General features: G+C 41.6%; 1 protein-coding gene across 1 annotated transcript in view; it reads left to right on the top strand.

Annotated features, from left to right (window-relative positions):
- The first annotated feature begins 8,289 nt into the window (after window positions 1-8,289).
- The window catches only part of TMX4 (thioredoxin related transmembrane protein 4), a 46,205-nt gene continuing 37,492 nt past the window's right edge, over window positions 8,290-17,002 (top strand). The window contains exon 1 of the mRNA XM_080685588.1: window positions 8,290-8,660. Within this exon, the coding sequence (XP_080541714.1) occupies window positions 8,473-8,660 (188 nt within the window). The 5' untranslated portion in view covers window positions 8,290-8,472. The remainder of the gene's footprint in view (window positions 8,661-17,002) is intronic.

The following is a 17,002-nucleotide window of genomic DNA, read 5'->3' as shown; positions in this document are numbered from 1 at the left end:
TAAATCATATTGCATCAGATTTACAGATTTAGAAAAATTGATATATCTATCACATAAAGTCTTTTAGCTGTTGTTTTTTTCATATGTTTTGCTTGTTTCTTTAGGGTTTTTTTTTTAAAAATAGGTTTTGCTGCTCTTGATGAGATATTTGCCAACATTACATTTTTAAAATTAATTCTTACTGATATATAGGAAGAGAATTGTATATATTTTTCTTATATTCAGCTTTTCCTGAGCTCACTTATTAGTTTTGAGAAAAAATTAGTGATTCTCTTTAATCAAGAGGTGGTCACAGGGTTGCTGTTTCTTAGAAACTTATCAAGGCTCCTTCTGGATTTGTTTCTAGTCACTAGCCCGAGACAGTTCAGTGCATTTTCATCCTTATGGTTTCTCCTACCATCTGTTCTAGGAAATGTCCTATTTAAATTCCCTCTCCATCTTTTGTTCCTGTAAGGCATTTAGCAAATCTGTTTGTGTAATTAAATTCCTGTACTATTATTACTTGTGAACTAATTTAAAGCATTGTGTAGCTTATTTAACATTTCTATACCTCTTTCACCATCCTCAATAGGAAAACAATTGTTTATTATTTCTATACTTTATTATTACGGAGTTTGTAATCTTAATACAATCCTTTTATCTCTCATTGATTATCCTCTTACTATCAAGTTCTAAGTTACCAATTTTATCAAGGTCTATTTTTGTTACTATATTATATTAAAAGTTTCTACCATGGGAATATATGCTCTTATCTGACTTGGCAAATCATTTTCTCACATCCATTATTCAATGTTTAAAAAGGGTTCAGGATGCAAAAGAATGATATTTTATCCATATGAGTCTATTTATACAAATCTTACCAAATTCTTTTGGGTCTTATTGGAAGAAGTGTAACAAAAATCCTGTGAAGTCCTATGAGTACCTACATACCATGATGCCAAGCATGTGACTGCCCAAAGGCTTGAAAACCATTCTTCCCAATACATTTTGGCCAAACGGGCACCTCACGGGGGAGAGGGGGGAGTGCCCACAAAAGATAAAAGGGGAGAGGTAGTTCCTATTCTGCTTTCTGGAAATATCACTCATATCCACAAACTTCCCTAAGCTACTCATGACTAAGTCATCCAAGGAAGATAGTGAGTTAATCAGAACAGTGTAGGTCATGCTTCAGTGGCAAACAATTCCAACTTCTCAGAGTGGCTTTTTTAATAGGTGAAAGATGGATACAATTTATTTTGCTGCTTCTTCTTAAGGATTAAAGTCTAATTCCCCTTCCCTTTAATCTGGACTGGCCATTAGTGATTTGACCAATAGAATGTGGTAGAAGTGACGCTCTTAGATTTCTGAAGCAAGATCTTAAGAAACACTGCAGCTTCCTCCAGGGCCTCTGGGAATTCTTGCTCAAGAGAAAGGAAGTCGGACAGCCCTCCAACTGCCATGCTGAAGGAAGCCCAAGTAGCCACATGGAGAGGCTGCTTGGATAAGAGAGGTGTTTCATCAGTGCCCAGCTGTTCCAGCCATCCTGTATCAGGTGCTAGACACGTGAGCACAAAAGACTTCAAATAACTCTAGTCTTAGTTTCAAGTGTCTGACACCCTATGAAGGAATTCAGGGGAAAACAGCCCCGCTGAGCCTATCAATTCCCAGAACCATGAGATATAATATTGGGGTGATTAGCTATGAAGCAATAACAAAGTAAGTAAGCTTACCATAATGAAAACTTATTTCTTGCCAATTCAGAGTTCATTAAGAATAATGATTTTTTTTTTTAAAGAATACAGTTCATTAAGAATGCAGCTGCATGCCCTAGCCAGTTTGGCTCAGTGGATAGAGCGTCGGCCTGTGGACTGAAGGGTCCCAGGTTTGATTCCGGCCAAGGGCACATGCCTGGCTTGCGGACTTGATCCCCAGTAGAGGGTGTGCAGGAGGCAGCTGATTGATGTTTCTAACTCTCTATCCCTCTCCCTTCCTCTCTGTAAAAAAAAAAAAAAAAAAAAAAATCAATAAAATATATTTAAAAAAAAAGAATGCAGCTGCAAAAAAGAAGGATCTCTTACCATTTGAGACAGCATGGAGGGACCTGGAGAATATTATGTTAAGTGAAATAAGCCAGTCAGAGAAAGACAAGTGTCACATGATCTCACTCATATGTGGAATCTAATGAACAAAATAAACTGATGAACAAAATAGGTCCAGAGACATAGAAGCATGCAATAGACTGACAAATCTCAAAGGGAAGGCAGGGGTTAGGGGTGGGGGCTGGGAAGTGGAGATTAACCAAATAATTTATATATATATATATATATATATATATATATATATATATATATATATATATAGAACTTACATGTAAGGGTTATGACCCATCTCAAAAATTCAGGCTTCTCTGGTCTTGTAGACTCCTAGATCATGATCCTTCCTCTAAAAGTTCCACAGCAGGAGAAGGGAACACTAGTGCAAGTGATACATTCACATCCCTCTTGCTTGCCGACCATTGGCTAAAACTGTTACAATGGTAGGCCTAACTTCAAAGAGGGTGTGGAAGCAGACTGCTCTGCAGGCTGGGAAAGAGAAGAGAATTAAATACACTGAGTGGCCAGATTATTATGATCTCTGAATGCATAATAATCTGGCCACTCAGTGTATATCCTATATAATAAAAGGCTAATATGTAAATTGTCCCCTCGACCAGGAGTTCGACCAGCAGGCGGGCCGGCCAACTGCCCATGTCCCCTCCCCCTGGCCAGGCTGGCTGGACCCCACCCATGCATGAATTCATGCACCGGGCCTCTAATACACACACACACACACACACACACACACACACACACTGAGTGGCCAGATTATTATGCGTTCAGAGATCATAATAATCTGGCCACTCAGTGTATACATCCACCACATTCTTCCTCTCTTTCCTGTCAGTCCATCAGCTCATCAGAGAACAAGGTATTTTTTGCTACCAATGGAAACTACATACTCTAGGGACAAAAGCTCTTTCTCCCAGTACCAGGTATCAATCTTCTTAAAACTGTAATTCCCTTCTTTAAACGCTTTCCATTCTTTAAATGCTTTCCATCCTTTAAACACATAAAGGATTGAGCCCTGACCTATTTACCTGCATAACAAATTACCCCAAATCTTAGTGGCTTAAAGCAACATTTAATGTTTCACAGTTTCTATTGGTTAGAGCCGTGGTCGGCAAACTGCGGCTCGCGAGCCACATGTGGCTCTTTGGCCCCTTGAGTGTGGCTCTTCCACAAAATACCATGGCCTGGGCGAGCCTATTTTGAAGAAGTGGCGTTAGAAGAAGTTTAAGTTTAAAAAATTTGGCTCTCAAAAGAAATTTCAATCGTTGTACTGTTGATATTTGGCTCTGTTGACTAATGAGTTTGCCGACCACTGGGTTAGAGGACCTACTTAAGGTTTACCCTCTGGCTCTAGATCACTCTTAAGGAAGGCCCGTCATCTCAGGAGTGGGGGAATGATCTGCTTCTAGGTTACTTTTGTGGTTGTTCAAGGGACTCAGGTTTTCAGAGCTGTTGGACTGCGGCCTCCATTTCTGATGTGTTTGGGGAGTAAGGAGTAACTTTGTATTACTGGAGCATGGGGGACTGTAGGAATGGTGGACTGTAAGGTGGGCAAAACTGAAGCTAGATTGTGAAGGACTTTGTGAACTATAAGTGAATTCGACTTTAATTTAGGAAAAATAGAGAGCCCTAGAAGCATTATAGCTTGCCGTCCATTGCCTCCAAATGATAGTACATAACCTTTATTGAATCATACTATGAGTTAGGCATTATATTTATCTCACTCAGTCTTCACAGCCATCATATGCAGCATGTTCTATTATTAGCAGCATTTAAATAAAACCTTGGAGTCAAGTAGTTTTAGCCCCAAGTCCCATTGGTAGGAAGTGTCAGCCAGAGATGTCAATCATGGTTTGACAGCAGTTGCCTCCCTGACCCTGGTCTGTGCCACCCCACATTCTTGCTATATTCTTTCCTACTCACCTTAGTTGGAAGGCCAAGAAATGCAATTTTTGAACCTACATTTTGTGTTATATATAGGAAAAACTTCAGCAATGGTTTCTTTTATTTTTAAAAAATTTTTTTTTATCATATATTGGTTTCGGGTGTACAGCTTAGTGGTTAGATAATCATATAATTTACATAGCATTCCCCTTGGTATTTCCAGTACCCCAAATGGCTCTATACATAGTTATCACTATATTATTGACTACATTTTCTATGCTTTACTTACTTCCCCATGACTATTTTGTAACTACCAATTTGTACTTCTTTTTTTTTTTTTTTTTTAAATATATTTTACTGATTTTTCACAGAGAGGAAGGAAGAGTGACAGATAGTCAGAAACATCGATGAGAGAGAAACATCGATTAGCTGCCTCCTGCACACCTCCCACTGGGGATGTGCCCGCAACCAAGATACATGCCCTTGACCGGAATCGAACCCGGGACCCTTCAGTCCGCAGGCTGACGCTCTATCCACTGAGCCAAACCGGTTTTGGCCAATTTGTACTTCTTAGTCCCTTCACCTCTTTCACCCAGTGCCCCAACACCCTCTCCCTTCTGGCAACCCCCAGTTCTCTTTCTGTATCTATGAGTCTGTTTCAATTTTTTTTGTTCATTTATTTTGTCCTTTAGATTTCACATGTAAGTGAAACCATATGATATTTGTCTTTCTCTGACTGACTTATTTCACTGAGCATAATATCCACTAGGCCCATCCATGTCATCATAAGCAATAATTTCTTTTGTGTCTCAGATATGCTCTCTCTTTATAATTTTGAAAAAATCTCCAACATACACAAAAATAGAAGAGCAAAAATGAGCTTAGCTTCAATATTAATTGATATTGTGCCACTTTGACTTCATCCATCTTCCCTCCACCCTCCAAATTTTACTTCTGGAGTTTTAAAAAGTGGACTCTAATACAGCATATTATTTTAACCATAAATATTTCATTATCTGTAACCAATCAAAATTTAAAAATACGTAGTCATAACACCATTATCACAACCAATAAACTAACAGTAATGCCTCAATATGAGATCCTATTTTTAAGAACATTTTTCTTTTTTAACAAATAACATATACACAAAAGCTGCACTGAATAGAATGGTAGGATTCACATGAATGAGTCCTTGTTTTTATAAGTAAAATAAAATGTTTTCAACTGAGTTTATAGGATTGATCTTGTTAGAAAGGACAAATGTCTCAAGGTCTGGGCAGATCTTACTAAAGGCTATTCTTGTTGAATTTTAAAATGCAGCACAGTATTTTGCAGATGCAGCTGTAACAAGATGAGCTTGACAGGAACCCAACCTGGTAAGTGAGTGTCACTAGCCATTTTAAAAGAAGAATCAATATGTAATTGACCACATAGTGTTAATAAGCAATGGCTAAGCTTCCTTTAGGCTTTGGATATAAGTTCATATGCAAAGTTAATAAAACTGCCTTACAACAACTTTCTTGAATAGAGCACCCAAGCTTTAAAACCCTTGAGTTTGATAACAATCTGTGTACAATAACAGTGACTTTTAGTAAGATTTATTGCAGGAACATTTTCCAAATTTATGATAGTTTAAATTTGAGTCATATTTTGATAAGAGCAGGGTCCACATAGAATTTAGCTACTACAAATTAACACCTAATGCAGGTAAGACCTTCTCTGGAGGCAAATTAATCTTTCTTTCCTATAAGTAGGGATTGTAGATTCATGTCATATGTCCTGTAATAATCATCGTTTATACTTACCTATGTGTTCAGAAATCAGTTTTCATGATATGTTGATCACTGTCAACTGATGGTCATTGGTGCCAATTCAATGCCAACAGGAATCCCCAATTTGGGGTGCAGTGAAGAAGGAAACTTTATTCAGTGCAAAACAGCTCAATTGTGATACAGCATGGCTGTGGAACAGCCTGGGGCCAGGCTGTTCTGTAGCTCAGCGCATAACTGGGGAAACACAACCCTCAGCCTTCTTTGGAAAGGGACAGTGCACTCTCAGAGCCTGAAGGGAGCTGGCTTATCTATACTAATAAGAGAGAAATATGGTAATTGACCATCACTCCACGATGCCCACAGCCAATCAGGAAGGAATATTCAGATTAGCTGGACAAAGATGGCAGTGGCCACTGAGCCAGCTGGAGCGGGCGGGAGGCTTGAGTCGCCCCCGGTGAGGGAGGAATCCAAGCTTCCTGCCTGCCTGGGCTGGCCGTTGAAGGAGGGGTTTGTGGGCAGCGGCCATGGAGCCAGTCTGAGCGCACAGGAGGCTTGGGTTGCCCGGGCCGGTCGCCGAGGGAGGGGCCTGCAAATGGCCCTCAGCCCTTCACCCAGGCTGGCCATGCCCCCCCAGCGGGGACCCTCACCCCATGGGGGTGTGGCTGGCCTGCAAACTGCCCCAGCCCCTTGCCCAGGCCATCCCGCCCCCCAAGGGAACCCCTCCCTGGTCCAGGACACCCTTCAGGGCAAACCAGCCGGCCCCCACCCATGCACCAGGCCTCTATCTATACTAATAAAAGGGTAATATGCTAATTAGACTGGGAGACCTTCCAGGAGACCTTCCAGACGTTCTTCTAGACCAGCCGTGGGCAAACTACGGCCCGTGGGCCGGATCCGGCCCGTTCGGCTGTTCTATCCGGCCCACGGAGCTGAAAGAGCGGAAGGTTCTCTTGCTCTCCCCTCCGCTCCTTTACTTTGAATTTATATTAGTTCACACAAACACTCCATCCATGCTTTTGTTCCGGCCCTCTGGTCCAGTTTAAGAACCCATTGTGTCCCTCGAGTCAAAAAGTTTGCCCACCCCTGTTCTAGACAAAGCCATGGTGGCGGGGCCGAGGTACAGGCGGTTAGGGGCCAAGATGGGAGGGCAGTTGTGGGTGATCAGGCCGGTGGAAAGGCCATTGGGGGTGATCAGGCCAGTGGGGGGGTGCAGTTTGGGGGCAATCAGGCCAGGGGGTCAGTTGGGGGTGAGCAGGCTGGCGGGGGGGGGGCAGTTGGAGGTGAGCAGGCCAGTAGGCAGAGTGGTTAGGGGCAATCAGGCAGGAAGGCAGATGAGCGGTTAGGAGCCAGCAGTCCTGGATTGTGAGAGGGATCCCAGATTGGAGAGGGTGTAGGCTGGGCTGAGGGACACCCCCGTACACAAATTTTGTGCACCGGGCCACTAGGATAGACAGAAGTAGCTGCCCCTGGTTCCTGATTGGTCTGGCCTCATGCAAATGAAGACTCCAAATCTTCAAAGTTTGATTGGCCCCAAAGGCACTGTCCTGATTGGTCAGAATAGAGCCACTCTGGTTGTTTGGAGATGCAAAGCTCTGACTAGATGGGGAAAGCTTCAGTCCTATTGGTTAAAGTAGGATTCCAGGAACTGCTTTATAAAAGCTAATTCAGACAGCAGCAACACAATACAGACAAATAGTTCAGTGCAGAGGCAGGTAGTTCAGTTAAGCTTCTCCCTGAAGTGGAGAAGTCCTCGTGTAGAAATGGCTGCCAGGCTTATTATTATTGTTATTTTATTTGTTGTTGTTTTTTAACTTTAGCCCATTAGCCAACTTCTTAGTGTCTTCATTCTCCTCCGAGTTCACATCAGGTTGCTCAGTTTCATCCTTTGAACACCTAATGATTCTTATAAAGCACACTTCAAGAAGCTCACCACCCTCTAATTGTATTTCAGTCACACCCAAGAGTGTGGTGACCTCTAGGTACTGATGCTGTGTATCTGGAAAGAAGTTTGGAAATATTTAAGGCTACTTTCATTTATATCTGACCAAAATAAATGAGGTGCATTTCATTGCAACTGGCAATAGTCTTATCAACTGACTCTTTTGATCTACTAGTACCCACGTTTTAAAGTTTTTATAAAATTAAATTGTTTTTGTAAAAAATTACAACCGTATAGTTTCACAATTACCTCCATTTAGGCAATATACACACGCAGAGCGTACTTGAATTTTCCTTGCCCTTTCAGCCAGAGATGCCCACTATGTCCCTCCATTTTTCATTAAACAGGTTTACTTTGCAGTCCATTGTTCTTTTTGCTACCATTTGAGGAGGGGATGCATTTTTTAAATTAGTGGCCATGTTTCTCTTTAGAAAAACCCACACGCGCCAACTGCCTTTCCTAGGGTAGCCTGGGCACACGGGTGCCTGTTCTTACTTAGGCAACAGCAAGTCATCTGTTTCTTTTCAGCTTGGTGGTCAGGCAGAAAGGGAGGCCATCGCCTAGGCAACCGACGCCCCGGGCCACGCAGCAAGTCCGAGCGGGAGGGGGCGTGGCCTCAGCGCGCTGAGGCGGTTAAGAGGCGGTGCCCGTCCCCCGCCTCCAGCAGGGCCTGTCCCCGCGGCCCGGTGCAGGCCTGGGTAGCTGGAGCCCTCTCCGACCGCCTGGGAAGGTCCAGAGTGCAGCGAGCAAGGCCGCGGATCAGCCTCTCCCTTTCGCTCTGCGCCCCACTATGGCGGGCGGGCGCTGCGGCCCGCTGCTCACGGCGCTCCTGGCCGCCTGGGTCGCGGTGGCGGCGGCCATGGAGGAGGAGGAGGCCGGGCCCGAGCACGCTGCGCTGCCGGCCGAGCAGAGCATGGTGCTTCCCATGACTGCCTCCAACTGGACGCTGGTGATGGAGGGCGAGTGGATGCTGAAATTGTGAGTGTGCCCGCCCAACCCGCACGCCACACTGTCCGCCCTCCCAGCGCCCCGCAGGCCGCCCGCGATGCCGCACCACCCGCGGGGCTGGACCTCAGGCCCCCGGCGAGCTGTGCTACCACCGGCTGCTCGCGCTGCGCATGCGCCGGCCCTCCTTGGTGACAGCCGAAGGGGAAGCGCGATCCCCTCTGCTCCCGCGCCTTGCTTGCCCCCTGCTTTAGGGAAAAGTGTTTTAGGGATGGGGTGGCTGAGCAACTTCCCACCAAGAAGTCAGGGGGAGGGGGAACGGAGAAAATCTGCAAGAAAATAGCATGCTTTTGATGTAGGTGTGTAGGTAGAGGAGAAAGGGCGGTCATTCAATGACAATTCTGTGCAGTACAAATACGCAGCGTGAGCTAGGCAATGTATTCGTTGAATGAATAATTGCAGCACTGGGAAGGGCAGGCCAGTTTGTCTAAACTATCTTAGTATTCATTTTGAAAATCTGAGATGTGAAAAAATAAAACAGATTTTGAAATTTTAAAATCAAATGTTGATATTTGTAATTTTCAGGGTTAGGACTTTCTGGGTAATTATAACTTAATTGTGCTAGTGTCATAAAGAAAAGGTATTAATAAATTGCCCCCCTTTGAACAATAGAAAGTAAATCATGGTTCGTGCCTTTGCTTGATGGCAAAATACAGTTTTGGGTTAGGAGCAGGCAAGGGACTGTTTATTATAGATTAAATTAATTTATACTAGGAAGAAAGGTTTCAAGTAGACAGGGGGCAGATGTTTGGATAATCTTGAGAGACCATTCATGGTGGGCCTGTAGAGAAAATGAAGGATGGAGAACAGATCACTGTCACAGCTCATTGACCTGTGGTTTCAGCAATGTACATACTTGATCATTACTCTTTGACACCTAATTTTTCATTGAGGATATATACACTCACATAATTGAATCTTTCTTTTATTTGTCCCAGACTAAATTTTAAATCTATTTAGATGCAAGCAGAAGCCTATGAAATGAAAAAATCCTTGTGAGATCAGGGCCAAAAGTTATATCACTTATCATTCAAAGAACAGAATGCACGTTGCCCCTTAAACATAAATTTACCCTCTAGACCTCAAAGTAAGTGCTTTGGTATCATGATAAATCAATGAAATTATTAAAGAGATCTGTTGACATGAAGCTTTTATTAAAATAAACCACTTAACTATGAATGGAGGTGAGGAGGTCATTTTCCTTTTGAGAGAGAAACTTTTAAGCAAAATGGAACTTGACTCAGGGACTGCCATGTTTGTAAGAGGTGGAAGAGTGTCAGAGAGGCTGCATTTCATCAGAAAGCAGTACAGGCAGTTCTTTTTTCAGGAAGTACTTACACAATGGAGTTTTTCTAGGTGTCTGTTTTTCAATTAAAACAATTTGTGTATGACATGAAAGTCAAAGCAGAAAGGCCTCAACTATTTCATAGTTACTTTTGAAATAGTGCTTTTTTTATTTTTTTAAGTAAAAGAACTAAGAACACTAAAGCTGAGGTAAGTGTAAGCCAAGTTAAGCTTATAAAGAGGCAACATCCAATAGCTCCTATGCTTGGCCATGTTGACAGTTCAAATTTTACTTCTTCATACATGTACAAGCCTAGATGTAGTAATCGGTTGCTCTACACTTGTCATGTGTCCTTTGCATGGAATGCGTTTGGGCTGTGTGATGCATGGTGAGACTTGTAACCCGGAAGTAAGCTGTATAGACATGAGATCATTTTGGTAGTTCTTTTCAGAACAGAAACAAGGCTGAAGAGGATTTCAACCACTGCATCCAACTTTCTACATACTGAGCCTAGGTGCTTGACTAAAGATATATTGTGTGTCTTGTCTATTTGTGACACTCCTCAAAAATGTAAAATTCATTATATTCTCACTACCTATATACTAAGAATTCACCCTAACAGCCAATAAGTTAGACTTTTTTCATGATATACAAGGTGTCCCTCCAAAAAAAATGTATACACAGTTTAATAGCTGATAGCTCCATTTTGAAAATGAAATGTATTTTAACAACACTGACTTTATAATTTTCAAAGTGTATGTATACTTTTTTTGGACACCCTATATACAACAGAGAAAAACAAAATGTGTTAATACTAGTTTTCATGTTAACACTTTATTCAGCTGAACTGGTCATAATACATGGAAATTGTTAGATGCTATATTTAACTTCTCTAAAGAATCAAGTTAGGCTTTCTGACAGTATTAAAAATTTGACATTACTTTGAATGACAGTTCTTTATTTGTTCATCTGCTTATATGCTTCCTCTCTTCTGGGAATTTTTTTCTTTTATATTCCACTTTATACAAAGCTACTATAATGCAATTCCTGGTTATATTGGTATCAATAATTTAATTATTTTTAAAGGATCTAACAGTGTTTGTCTGCTTTAAGACATAAAAAGCTTTTACTATAAAATTTAATCCGTACTACTTTCAGTCAATTTTTTTTGGATCCTTGCAACTGAATATCAGTTTTTAAAAAGCACTCTTTGCTGAGGAGAAATATCACTTAAAAATATATTCCCAATTCTGGAACCTTTTTCAAGATCTGAGAAATTCGTCCATTACTACATATTTACATTTTCTTTAACGCTGTGAACTTATATATTCAGTTTTTATCTTATGTTTTGCCTTCATATATGGTTCTATGATTTCTACGCGCATTTCTTCCATGTCTCTATAATTGGCTTTCTGTGCTTTTTTTCATCAACTGCTGATGGAAAATTTGCTCTTTCTCAAGGTTGGGAAAGATTACCTAATCTTTAAAATGCCTTCTAATGTTTTATTTCCATTGTTTCACACTATCTTTTATTCAGCTGCTTTGTAACCTTTTGCTTTTTTAAACACTTTCTTGGCTCCCATTATTCAGTCTTTGAGAAAATGGCTTTTGTTCTTTTGAAACAAAAGTATGCAATTTAATACATTCTGTATACTGTTCTGGTACCTGTTTCCTCCAAAAGAAATATGAATATATCCAAATAGCTTAAGAGTGACCCACTGACGTTTAAACTGATATACAGAGGAAAACTATGTCTTTGGGTTAAAATTCCTCAGGAAAGCATGCAGATCTTTATAAAGCACTACTCTTTCTGACTTCGTTCTTGGGATAATCATGTTTCAGAATTGCAGTTAGTCATCTGGTGGTGGAGGAAAGCCTCATTTACTTCCCTAGGACCTCTAGGTTTTAGTGTTGTTTCCTCCATATCCTTATTATATCCTTATTATAACACTAGAGGCCTGGTGCACCACATTCGTGCACTCGGGGCGGGGGGGGGGGGGGTGAGGGGGAGTCCCTCAGCCGGTCTGCACCCTTTCGCAGTCCGGAGCCCTCGGGGGATGTCCGGCTGACGGGAGCGGGCCTAAGCCAGCAGTCAGCCATCCTTAGTGCTGCGCCGCTGCCCCTGCTCTCACCAGCAAAGAGCTGTGCTGCCCCTGTGGGATTGCACTAACCACCAGGGCAGCTCCTGCATTGAGCGTCTGCCCCCTGGTGGTCATTGTGCATCATAGCCACTGGTTGTTCTGCCATTAGGTCGATTTGCATATTACCCTTTTATTATATAGGATTATTCCCTTATCTTACCCATATCAAATAGTTATAATTTTTTGCAGTGTAATAGATTGTTTTGATTTGGTGATTGTGTTTTTGAGATAGTCATTGCTTATCATGTGTCAGCTTCAGAGTTGGGGATCTGGTAAGATGAAAATGAATGAGTCACATTCCTTGATTTCAAGGGACTGGCAGTCTACTGTGCTCTGAAGGAAATAACTATTATATGTAACATTCATTTATTTAGAAAATATTTACTAAATATTTCTTATCTGTCAAGCATCTAACAGTGTTTCTTACCAGAGCATTTTGGTTTGGACAGTTCTTTGATGTGTGGGGATGGTTCACACATGACAGAACCTTTGGCATCCCTGGTTATTACATTCTAGGAATCAAGTGACATCAAAATAATTTAACAACCTCCATCCCCTGTGCACATGTCCAAATACCTCTGAGAGAAAACCACTGCCCTAGGTACTGTTATGGTTATTTAACAACATGCAAAAGAGGAATTCATACGCTAACAAAGAAGTATTTGATTTCAGAATGTTTCTACAAAGGGTATTCATCTACATCATTATTGTCATTGTCATTTCAGTCACAGTGAACAGTTATATCGTTTACATCACAGTTTCTTAATGCTCTCTTATTTGATCATCCCGCAGTCAGATACAGAATTATCATTCTCAGTCTCATTCACTGGAGGAGATGGAAACTTGGGAAGATGAAAGCTTTGACTAAGGCTGGATCCTTAGTAAGTTGTGGGCAAGGCCAGAACTAGAATGCAGACCTGAGCTTGGTAGTCTTTGATCAAGCCAGGGAGCATAGCTGGGTAGTGGGGGAGCCTGAAGGGAGGCAAAGAGTTGGGCTGATTTGTGCTTAGGCTCGAAGCTAGCCAGCACCTAGGCCAGCCGTGGGCAAACTACGGCCGGATCCGGCCCGTTCGGCTGTTCTATCCGGCCCGCGGAGCCGAAAGAGCGGAGGGTTCTCTTGCTCTCCCCTCCGCTCCTTCACCAGCAGCAGTGTTAACATGGCAACGCCGGGAAACACGGCCGCAGCTCCTTCTTCTGAGTGGGCGGATTTATATCCGCCCATTCAGTAGAAGGAACAACCTCTCAATCTTCCAGAGGCTCCTTGTAATGCCCGCAGACACGTCCCCCGGCATCACCCTGGGAATGCGTAGACACGTTATCGTGGTGATGTAGGGAGACACGCCCCTGGAGAGCACAGTATCAGAGCCTTTCTGAGGTAAGATTAAGAGCTCTACTCAAACACAATTTTTTCCTGTTCCCACATTCTGTACATCACAATGACTTGTTAATAAAACAACAAAGACTTTCAGCTTTTAGGGCTTGTATCCACTGCAGTTTTTTTTCCCACTGCGGACGCGCACAGCAGGGAAAAAGACACACAGAGGACATGTCACACTAGCCATGCTGCGGCTGCATTTTTTTGCTGATATGGATGCGGTATCAGTAACGCTACCGTGGCCACTAACCACATGTGTTAGCGGCAAAACAAATGCATTTTGCACTGCGTTTGCTTCTCCCCCTTGCGCCTGTAAAAATGCGTGCTACAGGGCATTTGTGTTAACATGCACCACTGCACATTAGCATCAACGCAAACATGATGGAAACCTGTGTACCCTGCATTAACCCTAGCTGCGCTGCATTGCAGTACTGCACCACACTGCAACGGCAGCACGGCTAGTGTGAACAAACCCTAATTCAGTGGGTTGAACAAAAAGATTGTATAGAAATGTGATGAACTAAAGATTTTATTACAAAATTGCTTAATTTCAGGGTTTCAGAAGTAATTGGACAAATGAAAAACTGAAAATCAAATGTTCATATCTAATACTTGGATGAAACCCTTTCCTGGTAATGAGAGCCTGAAGTCTTGTACTTATGGACATCACCAGATGCTGGGTTTTCTCCTTTGTAATGCTCTGCCAGGCTGTCACAGTAGGGGTATATATATAAATATCCTGCCATTTCCAGCTTTTAATAAGAAAAACTGTTGCAGTGGGCATTTAAAAGTGGCACTTGGTTGTTTTTATTGAGTCCAGTGGATGCAATCTGACATTGATAATGGGCTCTTTCAGCACTGCGGCTGTTTTTTGCCAGTAACGGAAGTGCTAGTGGTAACTACTGGTTACCCATGTTTTGCACTGCCCTAGCACCTCCCATACTAGTGTGTCTGGAAGACACAGCAATGTGCAGCTATGTGTGTTACCATAAACAAAGGGCCTGTGTGAAAGATACACAGGTTTCCTATGGAGGAAAGGGGTTGTTCTCTATGGTCAGGGTGTGCCTCTGTCCCATGTCTGAACTTTTTCAGATGATTTTGTTATATATATATATTTTTGGAAGACCAAAAATGTTATAGTAGAGCAAATTTAATCACTTGTTTTTATACTTTACTGTCTTATTTTAGTAAAGAATTTAATAAGAGAATGGTACTGTTGGTTTTAGCCCAATATTAAACATGAGTGGACCAAAGAAAAGGAAAGTGGACAGTGAATGCCGAGTGTTTAAGAGGGAGTGGACAACAAAATATTTTTTCACTGAAGTCCGATCAATGCCGGTATGTCTGATATGCCAGGAAACACTTGCAGTCTTCAAAGAGTACAATCTCAGCTGTCACTTTGCCACAAAGCATGGCAACTATGCTAGCAAGCAGTCACCTCAAGAATGGGAGGCTACTGCACAGAGGTTGATGGCTAAATTACAGGCTCAGCAAAATGTCTTTTACAGACAAACTGCAATTCAAGAGACAACTACCAAAGCAAGTTTTATGCTATCATTCAAATTAGCAAAAGCTAGCAAACCTCTCTCTGAAGGCGAGTTTTTGAAAGAATGTATGATAGAGACAGCAGGTCTCTTGTGTCCAGAGAGCAAAGGCAAGTTTGAAAAACTCAGCTTATCGCGCAGGACAGTGACTCGTCGAGTGGAACTGATTGATGAAGACTTGGCCAGCAAGTTAAATAGTAAGGCAGAGTTCTTTAAGTTTTATTCACTAGCATTGGATGAAAGTAATGACGTAAAGGACACTGCTTAGCTCTTAATTTTTATCCGAGGGATTAGTGACAATTTTGAAATTACGGAGGAGTTTTTAGCCATGGAGCCACTGAAAGGAAAAACATGGGGAGAGGACTTGTATGACCGGGTGTCTGCTGTCATCGAGAAAATGAAGCTACCATGGAGTAAACTTGCTAATGTCACGACAGATGGATCTCCAAATTTAACTGATGGATCTCCAAATTTAACTGGAAAAAATGTTGGACTGCTAAAAAGAATTCAGGATAAAGTGAAAGAGGACAACCCTAACCAAGATGTTATTTTTCTTCACTGTATTATTCACCAGGAATCATTGTGCAAGTCTATATTACAACTTAATCATGTTGTTAATCCAGTCGTAAAGCTTGTTAATTTCATTTGAGCAAAGGGACTTCAGCACCGTCAGTTTATTAAGTTTCTGGAGGAAACTGATGCGGATCACCACGACTTACTTTACCACTCTCGTGTCCGCTGGTTGAGTTTGGGCAAAGTTTTCCAACGAGTGTGGGAGCTCAAAGAAGAGATTGGTGCATTTTTGAAATTAAAGGGGAAGTCTGACGAATTTACTGAGCTGAGTGACAAGAATTGGCTGTGTGACTTTGCATTTGCTGTAGATATATTTTCACATTTGAATGAGCTAAATGTGAAGCTACAGGGAAAAGATCAGTATGTACATGACATGTACACTAATGTGAAAGCCTTTAAATCGAAGCTGATTTTCTTTTCCAGACAAATTTCAGACAAAGTCTTCACTCATTTTGCCACACTAGCCACACAGAAGGAGACCATCCAAAACGTGAAGAAATACAGCAAATCGCTGGATGACCTGCATGCAGAATTCTGTCGTCGGTTTTCTGATGTTGAAAAAATTGACCAGTCACTTCAACTGGTGGCCTGTCCTTTGTCACAAAACCCTGAAACAGCACCAGAAGAGGTGCAACTGGAACTCATTGATCTTCAGTCTGACTTTGTCCTAAAAGAGAAATTCAGCTCTCTTGAACTAAGAGACTTTTATGCTTCACTTAATGAAGCCACTTTTCCAAACATCCGGAGGATGGCACAGAAGATACTGGTGCTGTTTGGGTCAACCTATGTTTGTGAGCAGACATTTAGCGTCATGAACATCAACAAAGCCCCTCACAGATCCAGCTTAACTGATGAACACCTCAGATTTATCCTGAGAATAGCCACAACAAAACTAACTCCAGACTTTGATGCATTAGCTAAAAAAGGAGACCAACAACACTGTTCCCACTGAAGTTGATGTTTTAAAGACCAAAAACCTTTCAACCCAGTCTACATTGCCATCTACATCTACGTCCCGGGCATAATTTGGAAGTTGCACTAAAGAAAATGTTTAATTTACTGTTTACACATTTTGTTCTTTTCTATTTGTTTTAGTTTTAAATTATTTTATTATATTTAAGTTTAATTTGAAAGGCTTTTGTACCTTTCCTTTGTTAGGCAATTTTATTTTGCCTTTGCCATCTTCAATATAAGGTATGTTATTGTGCTATGATTCCTCCATTTTTTGAAGTTTCAAATTATAATAATTAGTGTTTACATTCTTCTTGTTAAAATGTTTGAAATGAATAAAACTATTGAAATAAAAAAAAAAGACCGTACCCTTTTATGTAATGATGTTTACTTTGAATTTATATTAGTTCACACAAACACTCCATCCATGCTTTTGTTCCGGCCCT

The sequence above is a fragment of the Plecotus auritus genome (genome assembly GCF_963455305.1).
Source record: "Plecotus auritus genome assembly, chromosome: 8".
Classification (NCBI taxonomy): domain Eukaryota; kingdom Metazoa; phylum Chordata; class Mammalia; order Chiroptera; family Vespertilionidae; genus Plecotus; species Plecotus auritus.
Note: the sequence above shows the minus strand (reverse complement) of the source record. Positions and strands in the feature narration are given on the sequence as shown.